The sequence below is a fragment of the Dichotomopilus funicola genome (genome assembly GCF_033296635.1).
Source record: "Dichotomopilus funicola strain CBS 141.50 unplaced genomic scaffold C8A04scaffold_2, whole genome shotgun sequence".
Taxonomy (NCBI): domain Eukaryota; kingdom Fungi; phylum Ascomycota; class Sordariomycetes; order Sordariales; family Chaetomiaceae; genus Dichotomopilus; species Dichotomopilus funicola.
The window spans coordinates 942,589-960,059 of record NW_026944023.1 but is presented as its reverse complement, the minus strand read 5'-3'; the positions used below and the strand labels follow the sequence as shown (position 1 = coordinate 960,059).

General features: G+C 55.7%; 3 protein-coding genes across 3 annotated transcripts; 1 reads left to right on the top strand and 2 right to left on the bottom strand.

The window, feature by feature from the left end:
- Positions 1–853: 853 nt before the first annotated feature.
- On the bottom strand, positions 854–3,341 carry C8A04DRAFT_33943 (WD40-repeat-containing domain protein; the record flags this gene model as incomplete). The annotated part of the gene is made up of 5 exons (XM_062782660.1): positions 854–1,493; positions 1,557–2,661; positions 2,736–2,969; positions 3,045–3,147; positions 3,213–3,341. 5 exons carry the CDS (start codon positions 3,339–3,341, stop codon positions 854–856), a joined length of 2,211 nt encoding a protein of 736 aa, XP_062641227.1.
- Positions 3,342–5,861: 2,520 nt separating this feature from the next.
- On the top strand, positions 5,862–10,718 carry C8A04DRAFT_33942 (P-loop containing nucleoside triphosphate hydrolase protein; the record flags this gene model as incomplete). Its single annotated transcript, XM_062782659.1, has 3 exons — positions 5,862–6,173; positions 6,270–8,826; positions 8,908–10,718. 3 exons carry the CDS (start codon positions 5,862–5,864, stop codon positions 10,716–10,718), a joined length of 4,680 nt encoding a protein of 1,559 aa, XP_062641226.1.
- A 1,676-nt stretch (positions 10,719–12,394) lies between these two features.
- On the bottom strand, positions 12,395–16,455 carry C8A04DRAFT_24410 (uncharacterized protein; the record flags this gene model as incomplete). The annotated part of the gene is made up of 3 exons (XM_062779138.1): positions 12,395–13,197; positions 13,428–15,186; positions 15,274–16,455. The coding sequence occupies 3 exons, from the start codon at positions 16,453–16,455 to the stop codon at positions 12,395–12,397; spliced, it is 3,744 nt and encodes a 1,247-aa protein (XP_062641225.1).
- Between the last annotated feature and the right edge of the window lie 1,016 nt (positions 16,456–17,471).

Genomic DNA, 17,471 nt, shown 5'->3' with positions numbered 1-17,471 from the left:
TCGGAACTTGTGTGGTATGAGTGAATCTTCGAGCGGGGACCTCGAATGAGTTCAATTGTGGATTATTCGGGTGGGGAACGCTCGTGTGGTTCAAGAAAAACGAGCAAACGTGTGGTGTAACCTTCGAATATTAAAAGCGCCGGAAACATAGGTTTATTGCCAGCCTAGCAGGTGCAACAAACACTGCAATTGTTGTTTGGTTCGTCCCCAAATGCAATTGGGAATGAGAGCAAATGGCAGATGGGCGGGTACAAGTACCTTGCGGCCGGTGTAAGTGATAAGATAGCGGGAAGGCAGGTGATGTGTGGGGAAGCGGAGTTCCCCCGCAAACCCGCAGACTGCCCTGCCCCACTTTGCCCATTCCGATAACGCCCCTTGAGCCGTTGAGAGCCGGCCAAAAAGCCTCCTCCCTCTTCCATTCGTAAAGGCAATGAATCTAGACTTTTCCGGTGGACAGTGATTGGCGCCGGCGTTGAGGTGAACACTCCCCTGCGAGTTGTGTTGCTCATGATTCGATTACTTCGTTATGGAAACAGCTAGGAGCCAGACGCTCGACGACGTGTCAATTGTGACGCAGCAAAGGGAGGGTGACTCGAGGGCGAACAACCAAAGACAAAGAGAAAGCGACGCCCCTTGCCTGCACTACAAAAAATATCAACTCGCTAGCCACTCCGAAGCAAGTGACAGAAGGTACTCCGGGAACCGATCTAACCCAAGCCATGACCTGACACATCCACCCAACCAACCCACTTTGTCCCGGGCCTCTCATCCGTAATAGCCACCGCCCGTTCCTTGTTCAGCACAAACGTTCCTAAAAACCTTCGAGTGTTGGAAATTCCAGACTACTGGCCACCTATGGCTTGGTCTCATCCTTCTTTTCAGTCTGCAGAGATCCCTCGCTGACCAGCACCGGCGCAATACGTCTACGCTTGGGCTGAGTCCCGGATGATTCTTCCTCGGCTTCAGTCTCCCGTTTGGTGCCCGCCGCCGCCGCCGCCGCCGCCGCCGGTGCTGGTGCGGCGTGAGAAGCGCGCGGGGTCTCCGGGGGCGTGGTTATCGGAAGTCCAACTACCTTGCTCGAGTTTGTCGCCGCAATGCTCGGTACCTGGCCGGCAATTAGGGGCGGATTACTTAACACGCCCGACTGTGATGATGACGACTGCCCGACGATCGACGAATTCGAGATTGATCGCGCCGGAGAAGCCGCTCGCGGCGTGACGAAGGAAGCCGTCAGCGTTGGTGGTGATGGAGCTGTGAGTGAACTGGTCGAGTCGCGATGTCGGTGATGCGAGCCATTGGGGAACGGTGATGGCGGCGCAAAGACAGAGGTTGGCGTTGGCGCTGGGGTATTCTGGCTTGACGCAGCTGCAGCCGGAGGTTTCGGCGGGCCCAACTCCCCGGTGTACACGGTCCCCAGCTCGCCAGGGGCAAATGATAGTGTCGAGCAGAAACCGTCCGACGACGAAATAAGAAGCGTCAACCCGTCGGTCGACCTAACAGATATTAGCATTACCGGGCTTCTGAGAGGAGCAAAACATGGCCACAGGATGACTTACCAAGCTAGATCTGTGAAAGTTGCACAATGCAAGTTGCTCACGACGCATATGGGCGTGTGTTGTTGAGTGTCATACAACAAGACAGAGTCTTGGGTGGCCACAGCGTACACCATCCGGTACGGCAGTGCGAACACTGATTTAGGCCCCTGGCCTTGTACTCCGGTTTCCAAGCTCAGCGTCTTGGACGAAGAGCTTGATGCCTCAGCGGGGACCGGCGGTGGTGGCGGGTCCATGACCGACGGCGCTGGCGAGGGCTCGGAAAGAGGTTCTGGGAGCGATGGGATGGGCTCTTCGGAAGACGAGGTGTCGATGGTGATGTTCTTCGTGACAGGCGGAGACTGCCGCAAGGTATAAACAACCGGAGAGCATCGCACAGCAACCGATGGCTTTTTGTGGCCCGGCAAATGGGCGATCGGGGGCTTGTTGATGCCACCGCGCGTGTAGATGTAGACCGTGTTGATGATTTCGTACGTTGTTTTTGCACCCTCTACCTGGTGCTGGGTCTGGTATTGGCCGGCAGGGGTGAGCAGGAGACTCCCATCGGGTGTGAACGTCAGCCGTCGGAAAAACGAGGTTAGGGTCTCGTTTGCGTAGAGGCTAGCATTCTTCATGCCCAGGCTAGTGTTGTTAAGGTGTGGCTTGGGAGAAGCCTCGATGGGCATCACTGCGGGTAACGGCATGGATGGGGCGGGCGAAGCAGACCGCCTAGAGGAGAACGAAGTTCTCCGGCTGTGACTAATGACGCTGGGTGGGTTCATCGGCAGTGCCATGGAAGTCGGGGTCCCTGGCGCCGATGGAACGGGCGAGCCGATCGCGACGCCCGGCACAGCATCTACGGCCGCAAGAACCGACCGGTACCCTGTGTCAGGCGGAGCCGGGCTGCTGGAAGAAATACGTCTGGGGGGCAGGTCGGTTTTCGCGTGACTGGCGAGCTTCGGCGGTTTATCGTCGTGGCTGTGGAGTGTGTATTGGCCGTCTTTCGTCCTTAGAGAGTAAATGTGTACAGAGCGGTCGGATGACTGTGTCGCGATGTACTCGTTCAACGGGTCCCACGCAACGCCCTGGACATAATGGCTATGTTCGGCGATTTGGCGTACCAACGTCCCTGGAAACATGGTTGGTCAGCATATCCTCCCTCATCGCCAAGGTAGACACCCTCAAGAAAAGTATAACACCTACCTGTCCCAGCGTTATAAATCCTCGCAACATTATCCATGCTGCCGATAATGAAGAATGAGGCGTCGGGCGACCAGGCTAGATCGTATATCTCTGTCCCCAGCGACCGACACATGTGCTTCGTACGCCATGTCTCCTTGTCGTCGAGGCCCTCGGAACCGAACGTCGGATGGTGCGTTTCGGAACGCACCCACAATATCACGTTGCCATCGTCCCCGGCGGATGCAAGGAGTTCGCCTAGACACATGGTGTTAGCGGCGTACATACCTCCGTAGCTTGTGATGGAACACCTGTAGTGGGGGATGAAGTTACCCTTAGGGGCCCAGCGGACGACATTCACAGCTTGTGTGTGCTTTGCGAGGGTCGCAAGGTAGTCGACTTTCCGGCCTTCGGAGCCCTCCTCAAATTTCCACAACTAAAATGATGTTAGTTCCAATATCAAATGGGCCCGCCGCTGGAAGAGGCACACATCGCCCTTACCCGAACGTTATTGTCACCAGCACCGGTCGCAAGTCTGCCTTTGCCGTTGGGCTCAAAGTGAGCCGAGTAAATTGGGTATGGGTTGTTGTTGTCGTGATGCCAATTTATGATCAGCGGAGTTGCCTTCATTTTGGCGGGTAGTCGGCCCCAAAGCCGTGGTCATCCAACTAGGGCGGTTCTCAGATCTCGTGTGGTCCAGTGGGGTTGGTGAGAATCTTCGTGTTAGTCAGAGTCGAAGGGCAGTCCAAAGATGCTGCGAGGTTGCCGAGATAATATCGGGGGTTCCTCTCGAGGGCAATTGATCAGGAAAGCGGCGGCGGGTGTTTGGGTTGGCCGCAGCGGGCCCTGGTCGCGGTGTTGGTGAAACAAGCGGGCAAGCTTAGTAGCAGAGCAGGGCTATCGCCGATGAGGTTTCCGACGGTGCAGTCCGTGACCTTTGTCAAGGTTAGGAACAAGTTCGCGAAATGAATCGAATACCGAGGCCTTGATTCTAGATTGTTCAAAAACAGACGTAATTTGGCGGATTTGGATGCTTCTTGCAATCTAATCGGATCGATGGTGTCGGTTTGCTTGCAGCAAGTGGACCACGCTCAGCACGCGTGGGTGGATTCAGCACTGCAGCAGCAGCTCACGTTCAGCTGATCCTTGTCGCGTCTTTGCCAATCGGCGCGCCTGACGGTCCGGCCTCTCCCCCACTTTCTCTGTTTGAAGCTCCAGGAACCGCGCCTCTGCAACCAACTGCTCGGGCTTTACGGGCAGCTGCAGGAGAAGACCAATTGACTCGCAAAACGCATTTGCCTTTGCCAAGTGTTTGAGGTCTGCCATGAAACTCACCGTCAAGATCTGTTGCTTATACTCAGAATCTCACAAGTTTGCATAGTCCTCTTTTCTGTGCGGTTTCCATGTTTCCCGGCTTCTGGTGAAAATACCTACCTACGTTACGGTAAACGACCCCTATAGCACGGATAACATACCCCCATACAAGAAAAGTACGGATCTCTCCTGCGTCCTCCGGGCAGATAGCATTTTTGGCCATTTTTCCTTTTATGGTTCCGCCCCCAAACTGGTACTGCCACTGCACATTGACTTAATGAGGCAGATACGCAAGTCCATCGCAGCCTGGAAATCGCAAGGAGGTTCCGTTGCGTCTGGCCTGTCGCGAGGGAACCCCCAAGCCGCGTACAGACGGACAGTACTTCGTAGAGTCATTTGGCCTGTCACACGGTTCCTTCCCGGTTGCCCAATCAGCTCGCCGGTGGTCGTCATTCATCCATTGAAGTCTTGTTTCGACAACACCCACACATCCACTGCGACTTGAGTCCGGTCTGGGCCTAGCTGGATTGTGGCCGGTCCTGTCATTCAAGCTCTTCGTATCTACACTGCACGTGTATGAGATGGCTGGGAGATCATCGAGTCAATCCGAGTCCCGCCAGTTGCGCGGGCTGGCTGAAATATTTAAACTCGTTCGTTGATGAACGCTGATACACCCGCTTTCGGACTGCGCTGATCAGCCTCAAGCCCGCAAACAAATCGGCAGGCGGCCAGCGCACTTGGCGGCACCGGCGGGACCGGGGACCGGCGCGATCGGCGGGTGGAGGGCGGCCGGATCCCTCGTCCCGCGCTTGGCCCTTGTCCCGTTCCTCGAAAAGAAACAAAGGCGCGCCAACAGCAGGGGCCTTCGATAGACGACAGCTTGCTTGTCATGCTGAGTGCTGAGAATGAGCAACAAAAGCTTGTCAGCCGCTGATTTCTTAGACACAACGTAGGCAATAGGAGACGCCGTTTTCACAGTGAGCTCGGGTTTGGAGAGCGTGTCCGGTTTTCAATGGTACCAAGGCTCTGAAAAATGGCCCGCACACTCATTACCGGGTGCTGGCCGGAAAGGACTGTTACTGGAATCGTCTCGCCGGAAGAAAATGACAGAGTCCACACTCTCACGCCGAGACTTTCTGCTCGGATTTCTTGATCAGCAAAGCATCCCACAGCGTTCAAGGAGCCAATGGCCATGAGCCTAATTCCCGCGACTCCGCCAAGATGGGAAGGTGCCAACCATTGCTATCACAGAGGGTCGTTCAGAGCCCCGCAGCCGGGGGATGTTCAGCCACCTTCACCGCATGAGTCAAACTCCATCGAGGTTCGACCGTTCTGCTGGGAAGCGGATGGCGGAATTGGAAATCGGCCCAGTGAAGAAAAAGAAAACGATGCTGACTGCCTGAGTCCATCCCCCTCACCTCCCGTCATCTCTTTTTCATTCTTTTTCTTCCGCCAGCTCAGAGTTACCACAGTGGCCTCCCAGCTGAGGCTACAACATCTCCTCCCCCGCAACTCCCAACGGGGAGTGCTTTCTCGCGACTGTTGTTGACTTTTAAATTCTTTGTTGTTGGTTACATTGATTGCACTGCGCAGCGTTGGAGGAGGTTGAAGATCTTGAAAATAACCCGACCCATTGATCTGGGCACCAGCGGCCAGCCAACGCGAACACCAAGCGCCCCCGACCCACTGTACGCAGCCAAGCCTCCCTGAAGGCAGCTCGGACTTAAGACAGCGCCGAGACCGCATTAAGAAGCCAAAAGACTCGGACTCGCACTTTTGAGAGTGTGTGCCTAGGTGCTCGTGTCCAACAAAACATCACCATCACAAGGGCTTAACATGCCTTCCGATGGCTTTACTCCAATGCTGAAGGTTTTTGGAGCGGGAGTCGCCGTTGTCGGGCTGTGCTCCGTGCCGGCTTTGAGTAACGCGGTCACTCGCTTTACACGTCCAGAGGCCAAGCGAGACGGGTATGAAGACAGCGATGGCAAGGCATCACCCGAGGCCGTAAAGGCCTTTTCGGCCAAGCTACCAAAATCACTCGTCTTGATCTCTAGTGCCCTCGGAATTGCCCTGTCGATCGCCCTCCTGGTCGTCACACCTCATTCAAATGAGCAGCTGTTGAGGAACAGCTTAAGTACAGGAGCTTGGGTAAGCGCCAAACACTACGGATCACTAGCCTCCTGTGACTCTATGCATTCCACCGCTTTGCATTTTATCTGATTTTTATGCTGATTCCTTCGGTAGGCTCTGCTGCTCTTCCAAGCCGTAACTATTGCCTCGAGCAAAAACTCGGTTCGCGCCTATACGCTCGGTCTCTACACCTCCTTGTCCGCCATCGTCTTTGCCGGTATCCTCCTGAATCAAGGCACTGAGATTGCCGAGCCCTTGCTGCGTTCGGCTCCCTGGCTGTTTGCCCTTCGCGTAGTCGAGCTTGTCGTTGCCATCTTCTTAGCCACCTCGGCGCTTTGCATCCCTAGACGGCCCGATGTCTACTATCAGGGCAAGCTGGTGGACCGTATGCACACCGCCTCGGCTCTTGATCGCTTCTCGTGGGCCTGGGGATCGAACCTACTCGACCTTGCCTCGAAGAAGAAGGACTTGGACCTCGAGGACCTCACGCGACCAGATCATCTCAGCCGCGCTTCCTCCGTGTCCGCCAGGTGGGCGGTAGAAACCAAGCCGGGCCGGCGCCTCTGGATCTCCTTGGTAATAGCCAACAAACGAGCCCTTATCCAGCAATGGTTCATCACCTTTGTTTCCTCCATCTTGAACTTTGGTCCGCAGTGGGTGACCCTACAGCTCCTGCGCCTCCTCGAAGACCGAGTGCCCGGCACCGAGCATGGGATCCAAGCTTGGATGTGGGTTGTTTGGCTCGCCGTTGTCATCATTGCGCAGTCGTGGATTGAGGCGTACGTATGGTGGCTTGCGTGGTCCGACCTGCATATCCCCGTCCGCGCCCAGTTGTCTTCGTTGATCTTTGAGAAGTCGATGCGCAGGAAGGACGTCAAGGGTGCTAGCAAGTCTAAGAAGGAGTCTGAGGGAGAAAGCGGAGATGGGACGGCGGCCGAGCCTGGACAATCGGCTGCGGCAACCGAAGCCGATGACTCAGAGGACCTCAAGAAGAGCAAGCAGAGCACCGTCAACCTGATCGGTGTCGACGGCAAGCGAGTGTCGGAATTTGCTGCTTTCCAGAATCTTTTCCCCGGCAGTCTGTTTAAGCTCGTCGTCTCTCTCATCTTCCTACTCGACCTCCTAGGCTGGAAGGCCCTCGTGGTCGGGTTTTCCTCCATGCTCGCCATCATGCCGATCAACGTGTACTTCTCGAAGCAATACGCCGCCGCGCAGGATCGTCTGATGAAGGTCCGGGACGAGAAGATGGTTGTTGTCACCGAGGCGCTGCAGGGCATCCGCCAAATCAAGTTCTCCGCGCTCGAGCCTGAATGGGAAGCTAAGATTGGAGCCGTTCGGGAGCGTGAGCTTAGCGCAATCTGGAGTGTTTTCATGAACGACACCATACTCATTGGCTGCTGGATCACAAGTCCGATTCTCCTAGCCGCCATCTCACTGGCCGTCTATGCGATGGTGACGGGATCGCTGATTCCATCTGTCGCCTTCGTCAGCTTGGGCGTCTTCAAATCGCTCGAGATGACCCTGTCCGTTGTTCCGGAGCTCACCACTGACTTGCTAGACGCGTGGGTGTCCGTTACCCGTATCGAACAATACCTGAACTCGCCCGAGGTGGAACATGTTTCCAAGGACTCGGACGAAGTGTCGTTCGACAACGCCTCGATCGCCTGGCCCTCGGATGAGAAGATCGAAGAAGAAGAGCGGTTCGTGCTCCGCAACATCAACGTCACCTTCCCCAAGGGCGAACTTTCGGTCATCTCGGGCAAGACTGGCACCGGCAAGAGTCTGGTACTGGCTGCGATCCTCGGCGAGGTGGACGTCTTGGGCGGTACTTTCTACGTTCCCAGAGCGCCCCCGCTTTCCGACCGCCACGACAGCAAGGCCAATAAGGGCAACTGGATCATCCCCAAGGCGATCGCGTATGTTGCGCAAATTCCCTGGATCGAGAACGCTAGCATCAGGAACAACATTCTGTTCGGTTTACCCTGGGACGAAGAACGGTACAAGAAGACGGTCGAGGTCTGTGCTCTGACGAAGGACCTCGAGATGCTTGACGACGGCGAGAACACCGAGATCGGTGCGAACGGTATCAACCTGAGCGGCGGGCAGAAGTGGCGTGTCACCCTTGCGAGGGCCATCTACTCCCGGGCCGGTATTCTCGTTTTGGACGACATCTTCAGCGCCGTCGACGCCCATGTCGGACGCCACATCTTTGAGAAGTGCCTCAACGGTGAACTCGCCGTAGGCAGAACGAGGATCCTGGTTACTCACCACGTCGCGCTCTGCGAGCCCAAGACCAAGTTCCTCATGGAACTTGGCGAGGGCCGTGTGCTACACTCTGGCCTCCTGTCGGAACTGCGCGAGGACGGCACGCTACAGCAAATCCGGAGCCACGTCCAGGAACCGGAGGAGGTTGAGGCAGATGAGCAGGCCACGGCTGTGAACTCGGACAACTCTTCCCTCGACGGGCCTGAACCAGGCCTCATCGATGACAGTCCCCTCCAGAAGGTCCCCTCCAAGGCTCCCGAGGCACGCAAGTTTGTGGAGGAAGAGGCGCGCGAAAAGGGTGCGGTGCGGAGAAAGGTCTATGCCACGTATCTGAAGGACAGCGGTGGAGCTATCTTCTGGTTGTTTGCTGTCGTGATCTTTATTTCGGTGCAGGTGTTTAACATTGGTACGTTCCTCCCCACTCTACTAACTCACTCCTTTCATCCTTTTTTCAACGACTTGGTGCTAATTTAGCTGGGTTAATCAGCTCGTTCGTGGTGGTTGAAGATTTGGACCGGCAACAACCAAGAGCAAAGCATTCATTTGCAGAACATTCATCAGCAGAGCATTCCCAACCTATCCAGCCAGTTTGGGTATTTCTACCCCGAGAGTGTCCACCAGTCGCTCCATGTCTTGTCCGACCCGATTTTCCATCCCGACTTGAGTTTGTTTTTCTATCTTGGCATCTACGTCGCCCTGGCCGTCACCTCTTCGTTGATCAGCACACTCAAGTTCGCATACATTTACATCGGGTCGGTCCGTGCCAGCCGCACGCTCTTCGCCAAGCTGAACTTCGCCATCCTTCGTGCCCCGATCCGCTGGCTCGACACCGTGCCGGTCGGCCGTATCCTCAACCGCTACACAACCGACTTCAATACCATCGACTCCCAGCTCGCTAACGCGGTAGGCTTCGGCGCCAACTCCTTCCTGGGCCTCATCGCCGTCATCGTCGCTGGTTTCTTCGTGTCGCCCTACATTGTGCTCCTCGCCTGCTTCCTTCTCCTGATCTGCCTCTACTACGCCCTCCGGTACCTTGGCGCGGCGCGGCCGGTCAAGCGCTTGGAGAGCACGACCAAGTCTCCCGTTTTCGAGCAGTTCGGCTCCGCACTGACCGGCGTCACGACCATCCGTGGGTTTGATAAGACGCAGGTTTACATCGAGCGCATGTACGAGAAGATCGACGACTATTCGACGACCACCTGGCATCACTGGATGTTCAACCGGTGGATGGGCTGGCGCATGTCGCTCGTCGGCTCCTTCTTCTCTAGTTTGGTGTCGATTCTTATCTTGCTGACTCCCGGGATGGACGCTGCTCTTGCGGGCTTTGCGCTCTCGTTTGCGCTCGAGTTTTCTAGCTCCGTGATGTGGACTATTCGGTTGTACGCGACCGCCGAGCTGAACATGAACTCGGCAGAGCGGATTGTCGAGTACACCGAACTTCAAACCGAGTCTCTCGGCGGCGTTAGCCCCCCAGCAGCGTGGCCCACCGAAGGTCGCATCGAAGTCGACGATCTGGTCGTCGGCTACGCATCCGACCTGCCCCCCGTCTTGAAGGGCCTCACCTTCAACGTCAACCGCAACGAGCGCATCGGCGTGATCGGCCGCACCGGTGCCGGCAAGTCTTCCCTCACGCTCGCGCTGTTCCGCTTCCTCGAAGCCCGATCCGGCAGCATCCACATCGACGGCATCGACATCTCCAAGATCAAACTCCACGACCTCCGGTCCCGTCTCGCCATCATCCCGCAAGACCCCGTGCTCTTCTCCGGCACGGTCCGCTCCAACCTCGACCCCTTCGGCCACCACACCGACGCCGCCCTGCGCGACTGTCTCGAACGCGTGCATCTCATCTCGGACACCTCCGGGTCCGCCACGCCCGTCGAGTCCGCCACCCCGACCAACACCAACATCTTCTCCGACCTGTCGTCGCCCATCTCCGAAGGCGGCCTCAACCTGTCCCAGGGCCAGCGCCAGCTGCTGTGCCTGGCGCGCGCCATCGTGTCGCACCCGCGCGTCATGGTCCTCGACGAGGCCACGTCGGCCGTCGACATGCACACCGACGCGCTCATCCAGCGGAGTATTCGTGAGGAGTTTACGGATGCCACGCTGCTGGTTATTGCGCACCGGCTGAGCACCATTGCGGATTTCGATCGTGTGCTGGTGTTGAGTGATGGGCGGGTGGCTGAGTTTGGCACGCCCAAGGAGTTGTGGGAGAAGGGTGAGGAGGGTATATTCCGGGGGATGTGTGAGGAGAGTGGGGAGAAGGATAAGTTGAGGGGTATTGTGTTTGGTGAGAAGTAAGCCAGCAACGATATTCGCTGTTGGCTGTCTTGGGTTTCTTTTTTTCATTATTATTTCCTTGTTTTTTGGTTGGGTTTCTGGACGCGAAGGCTACGCTTGGATGACGGATGCCATGGGTGCGCTTTAGCCATATTGAACGTGGCATAAGCGTAAAAGTCTAGGCTGAGGGTGACAGCCTACAGCGTGGAGGTTTTGGATTTCCGTGGTACATTTCCTTGTTGCCTTTTTCCTTTTGGGCGGTTCAAAAATAAAAACAACAACAATCTCCTTGTGTTTTCCCAGGCCAGCTATTTGGCGATACGCATGGCAAAGGCTTTTGGGATAAGCTTTTTGTTTGCTTTTGTGTTTTTCCTCCAGCAACAAAACACTCTGGACAACAATTGAAATATGAGCGCATCAAAGCGCATTATCCATGTTCAACTTTTTGGACTTGTATGGTGCAGGCCTTGACTTGAAGCAAAGAGTGTGTCCACAAATACACGTCAACTATTAGTCTCGGTTTGTGATTCCTCACCGAATTCCATAACCAAATTCAGGACATAATTGAGTGTAGGTGCGGAAAGAAAGGTTTGCGTTTGCGCACCATTGCAGCAAGTAGTAAGGGGGATACAATGCAAGTTTTTCAGTTGCTATAATGTACATGATCGAGATACAATCCACCCACCGACCATCAGCCAATGCCCAACCCCCCTCCCATCAAACTTAACCCCCAGCCAAAGATACCATTCAACTTATTCCCCAGCCCAAGACAACATCCTCATTCAAGTCCATCCATTCCCAGCCAAGGGTAGAAGAAACAAAAACAAAACAAACCCACCAACATGAACCTCAGAGCATCCATATCGTCATAGTCCGCACCTCTCGACCCAGATCCCACCCAGCTGGCATAGTTCATTACAAATTAAAGCCAACAACAAGCAAATATAAAATATAAAAGCAACGCATTCATCTCCTAGCCCCCTGTCCAAATATATCCTTGAGGATCTGGTGGTGAAGGGTAAGTGCTCTAAGTAACAAGACAACATAACAAGAGGGACAAAAGAAAAAAAAAAAGATGGATCGCGCTCCCAAATCATAATCACCACACCGTCCGTACCTACCGCCCCGACTTTGATGTCGGGTATCTCGGCTCCTTCCTCTCTGGCTGTCTGTCCAATACGCCTGGCTCCAGCTGCGCGGGCTGGGTAGGCTGTTGGGATGTGATGCCAGGGTGAGAGGAAGGGGGTTGGTGTGGGAGGTGAAGGGGAGAAGAAAATGAGAACTAAAGGGGGGAAGAAATCAGAACGACGACAAAGGAAAAATAAAACGCAAGACGGGAAAACAGATGGGGAGAGACAGGATTGATAGGGAGAAAGAAAGAAACAAAGGGGGGAGAAAAGCCAGATAAGCGCAAGGGCAAGACAACCTCCAGCCTGGTCAACCATGTCCGTCCGTCCGTCCGTCGCAGTCCCATATCGCGAGCCAGATATCCCATCCCATACCAGCCACCCCCATTTCTCTACCCCTTTGAATCTTATCATGTCGAGTCCTCCATTCACGATCATCTTCCCGGAGTACTTGGTGCATGTCAACTCAATTCAATGGAATGGTCCCATATCCTTAGACTCCCCAAACCAAGTCTCGCTCTCTCCTCCCAACACGAGCCAGAGAGAGAGAAGTACCGAGTCAAACCCCTCTTACTTCCTAGTAGTAGTCGCCAGCACGGTAACCGCGACAGCAACAACAACCAACCAAACCCCACCCCAAACAATAGCGCACATAATGACATTCCTGCGCTGGCGACGCGTCAACGAGCCCACCTCCCCATGCGTCAGCCATCCCAGAGCCGGATCAAACGTGCCGCGGGCAATAAGCGGCGCCATAAAGGGGAAGATACACAGCGCGCACATGAAGATGTACCACATCTGGCGACGGCGGCGCGAGTCCCAAGACAAGTAAGCGTCCTCGGAGTCCTCCAGGGCGGCGGTGGTGAACTGCTGAGGGTGCTCGGGGACAAAGCCGTAGGGCATACCAGCCGGATCGAAGATGGCGCCGTTGGGACCGAGACCGACACTGCCGTTGGCAGCGGCGGAGTCGAGGGCGAGCTGGCGGAGCTCGGCGGGGGAGAGGTAGGACATCGCGATTAGCGAGCTGGTGTTGTGGCCGTTGGCCGTGGACGGGGCCGGGGTCGGTCGGTTATGGTGGCCGGCGGCTTCGGCTTGGGCCAGACGGGCGCGGGCCAGACGACGTTCGTCGCGGGGGACGAGACGGGGCGGACTGGCGAAGACGGCGCGGGGGCCGGCGCGGAGACCGCTGAAGATGCTGGTGCGGAAGGCGCGCGAGAAGCGGTTGGTGCTGCTGCTGCCCTTGGATTTTTTGCCGGCCGTGGTGGCCGTGGTGTCGGCGGCGGCGGAAATGTCGGCCGAGGTGTCGACGAGGGGCGTGCCGCTCTTGAAGGAGGTCACGTTGGAGGTGCCGCGATTGTGGCCCATGATGTCGTCTGTTTGAATGGAGGAGGAAAAAGAATGTTTGTTAGCCATTGCAATGTTGGAATTTTGGGAATAATTCTTTTTTTTTGGTGGAAAATGAAAATGAATGGAATGGAAAACTTGGAAAGGAAAACTTGGAAAGGAAACTGGAAAGGAAAACTTGGAAAGAAAAGCCGGAATGGAATAATGGGAGGGGAGATGGGAAGAGGAAGGAAGGAAGTGACAAAAGAAAAAGACTTACCTAGCATAAACTCGGCACGTCCGCGGGGCGAGTTGGCAATGCCAAAGATGCTGACCGACGAGGGGCGGTACGAAGAGGGACGTGTCGAAGCAGGTCTGGTAGCCGGAGGAGTAGCCGGAATCATCCTGATGTTGGAAGAGACAATGCTCTGGTTCTTGACCGGATGACCAAGAGCGTTGGCGTTGCTGGCTGCTTTAGCTTTGCGTTCGGCGTTCTCGTCAGCAAGTCGTGCCTGGTTAGACTTTTCTCGTTCACGCTCGGCAGCTTCCTTGAGGCCGATCAGGGGAAAACTGAACATGGTGGGGGAACCAAGAGCAACAGCCACCGAGCGGGAGCTGTTTGCTGAGTCCCGGTCCAATCTGGTCAGGTGTGCTAGAGGAGGTGCCCGAGGCAGAGCAGAGGGCAACAAGCCGGAGCCGGATCTGGATCCGGAGCTGGGGCCGGGCTCACTGCTCTGGCCATTGTTGTTGTTCCGGTCGATAATGGTGATCCCGGCCGTGTTATTCAGCGGTCGGCTCAGGGCCCGCATGCCGTCGTGGAAGGCCCCGGTCAGGGGGATCTCAGTGAACCCGTCGGGCGGGTCCGAGTAAGTCGACGAGAGTGACTCCAGAGACTGAAACCGAGAGTCCTTGCTGCTAAGTTTTACACGTTTGTGACTGCTGCCTCGACCAGAGCGGATCGATTTGCTGAGTCTGTCCACCAGGCTGTTACCATTACCACCAGTACCACTGCCGGTAACATTGCCCGCAGCACTTTTTCCTCCTCCACTACGCACTGAGTTGTGGTCACTCCCGCTCCCGGGAAGGTGGCTCATGAACAACCGGCTCTGCCGCTGAAGATACCCGTTCGTGCGGTGAATCCTTGGGGTGGGCGTAAACACCGGATGGTGGGTATCGTTCAAGGTCCGCGGGTAACGGGTGTCGTAATCCCGTAGCGAAGGCTGGAAACAACTCCGCGGCGGCTGCACAGGTTGCAAGAGGATTTGCTCGGTCGAAGCAGAAAAGCCTTCAAAGTCAGGCACGTGGATGCTCTCGGTGTCCGAGTAGTCGGCAATGCTGCTGCCCGTCATCTTAATATGCCCGCTCGAAGGGTCCAGCTCCATCGACGACGCAAAGGCCCGGTTGCTCTCGAACTGGCCGATGCTGGTGGCCACTGTTTCCCAGTCGGCCCCGTCGCTCAATAGAGTGTTCACTTCTCTTCTTCGACGACGTGAACCACCTAGCCCGGGAACCAGGGCACTGAGGCCGCGGTGACCACGAACAGTGCCCGGCGTGTCATTATCATTATTCCCATTATTTCCAGGGCTTTCATTGCTGACGATCCCCGGACGTGCTCCGGGAGCCGGTCGCACTGCAATCCTAACCATGTTGGGGTCATTCGGCCGGGATGCATCGTCCCAGTAGTTCTCAATGGCCTCGTCATCAAAGTCTCTGTTTCGCTTTGTACCAGTGGTCGGAGACTTGTAGCTAGTGCTAGGCCCAGCGCCGCCATATGGGGAACCGTAGCCGGCCGGCGATGAGGTGTGATAAATTCCGCCATCTCCTGTCGAGAACGTGCTGCCTGTGCTCGCGACACGAAGCGCCATGCTCACCTCTCTTTCTCTGGATGGCTCCACGAAGAATGAGGACGTGTTGCTTTGGTCGTGCTCACTCTCACGCTGGCTCTCACGCTGGCGCAGCATGGACTTGTCTTCATCAAAGCCTCTGTCGACACCCTTTACTTTGTCCACCTTCCCATTCTTGTCGACGTCATGGCCATCCTACTGGCCATGGTAAGACTGATGATGATGAGGATGACTGTTGAACTCGGGAAAGTTGGGTTGTGCGGGGAACCGGCCGTAAATGACAAAGTCGGCGGATCCGGACTCTCCAGCGCTCGGCGCAGCAGGTAGGGTGTGAAATCGGCGGCTGGTCGGCGGCGCGACATAGAGCGGATTGATCCGGCAGATGTCGCCTGGGTCGATGGTGCCTGTGTGCTTCACATCGGCCGAGAAGGCATGTTGTGATCTCACAGGGAGACCGGAGTTTTGGATTTCATTGCTGGATGCATCGCTGTTGCTGCTGGCTGAGGGAATGGAAGCCGGAGCAGACAAAGGCTCTTGGGGGAATCTCCCATGTTGAGGATTCACCACCTCCTCAACATAAGGCGCTTGTGATAATCTCTCACGTACAACAGTGCCCATTTGTTGTCCGTCAGCGTGCTGCTGCTGATCAAAGGGGTTATCCCCAGCAGTATTGGCACGGCGCAGCTCGGACCGGTCCTCATAGACATTGTGCTCAACAGTCGGGAACGTGCCGGCTGCCGGCAAGTGGTTAGGTGTAGGCGCATAGACAAGGTGCGCGGTGCTCTCGTTCTCGTCAACCACAGAATGGTCCTCTTCCTGAAGTGGTTCCAAACTGCTTGAATTGCGGCTTTCAGCGGTAGCAACTGCATTCCCAGCCGAGTTGGTCGAATTCAGAGAGTTAGCCGAGTTGACCGAATTGTCAAGGCTCGAGGACCCAAATCCGGAAACATTAGGTGAGGGGTCGACCGGAGAACTGGGCCAACTGCTTGGGTGGCCCCAGTTGCCCCGAATGGCCGGGTTGGCCGGGTTGGCCGGGGCGCCCATGAATGCAAAAGGCGTGACGGAACGCTCACCCAGCCGCCTTCCGGAAGGACTATGATTGCCGCGGTTGTTGCCTCCTATGTCATTCATGAACGGGGGTGTGTGATGCACCACACTCCCCGTCTCGTCATCCTCATCGTCGGCAGACCCAGACGAGCCCGAAACATTGACAAACGAGGTTGACCCAGAAGGAGCAGAAGACGGCTTGGGAGACGTGTCGGACACATCCTCACCCGCCGAGCGAGACGTCGACCTTGAGGTAATGGCCTGGTGGGCGTCGCCGAGATTTGTAAACAGTGTGCCCTTTGGCGTTAGGGAACGCGGGGCATTGTATCGGCCGAGGGGCGCTGGTCCCGGGTCATCAGTTGGGCTCCAGTAGCCCGGGCTTTCGCCCCCTTTGTCATTGTTGTCCAGGCCGGACATCTTGGTTATCGCTGTCACTAGGATCTGAGTTAGCAAATGATCATCGGTACACGACCTTGTATAGTGTTTTGGTGGTTTGGTTTTTGCTGAGTCGTGCGATTCCCGCATCGCACATTTCCCGATCCCATCGTCGCGTGTTACAACGATACGCGAAATCGGCCGAATAAAAAAGATTAGACAATGACACTTACAATTCACTTTCTCGTCTTTTCAATGATTCAATAACTTGATATCGGGCGGAGAAAACAAGCGGAGAATTGGCCGGGGAAACGGGCGGGGAAAATGTTTCGATTCCGGGCCGGAAGTTTTGAAAGAAGAGAAGGTTTGTGGGCGAGGGCGCGGGGCAGTTGGAAAGAAGTGGTCCGCCGGGGTGAGCCGGCCGGGCGGTGTGTCAGGGTGGAGGGGGGGCCGCAAGGCAGAAACACTTGGGATGAACGACTTTGGGCAAGAGGAGAACAGCTAGCTGGCAGAAAAAAATCCGAAAATTCTCACACTGTTCATCAACTATCATACAGAGTTGGCTTGGGGAAGAGAACCTCTCTACTGTGATAGGGTGGGCATTGTTTCAAGAAGCAGCTAGGCGGGACAAGGTGGCAAGGGATATTTCAACCTTTATATAGTCGGCTTAGCCGAAAGTAGTGCAATCAGTAGGTAGAGTGAACAGAGAATCTGAATTGAAAGTAACAACTTCAAATACAAACTACCACTCTAGAGCCACATGGTGTTCAGGGAGTTACAGACAGCGTCAAGCACCTGGGATCATTGACATAACGGGACAAAGCATGCCTATTGACAAGTGAATAACAGCAGTCTATAGAAAATAACATGAAGCCCAAGTTGTAACTCAATCTTCGAAGCGAAGTGTAAAGACGGCACTGTGCTGGACGGACACCACCCTCTTCTGAGGGTGATGAACCCCAGAATTAAGTTCCCGAGTACCCAGAAACTCTTCAGTGTGTCAGGCAGGACAACTGGTGACACGGTGGAAGGAACGCGTTAATAACGCGTAATGTAAA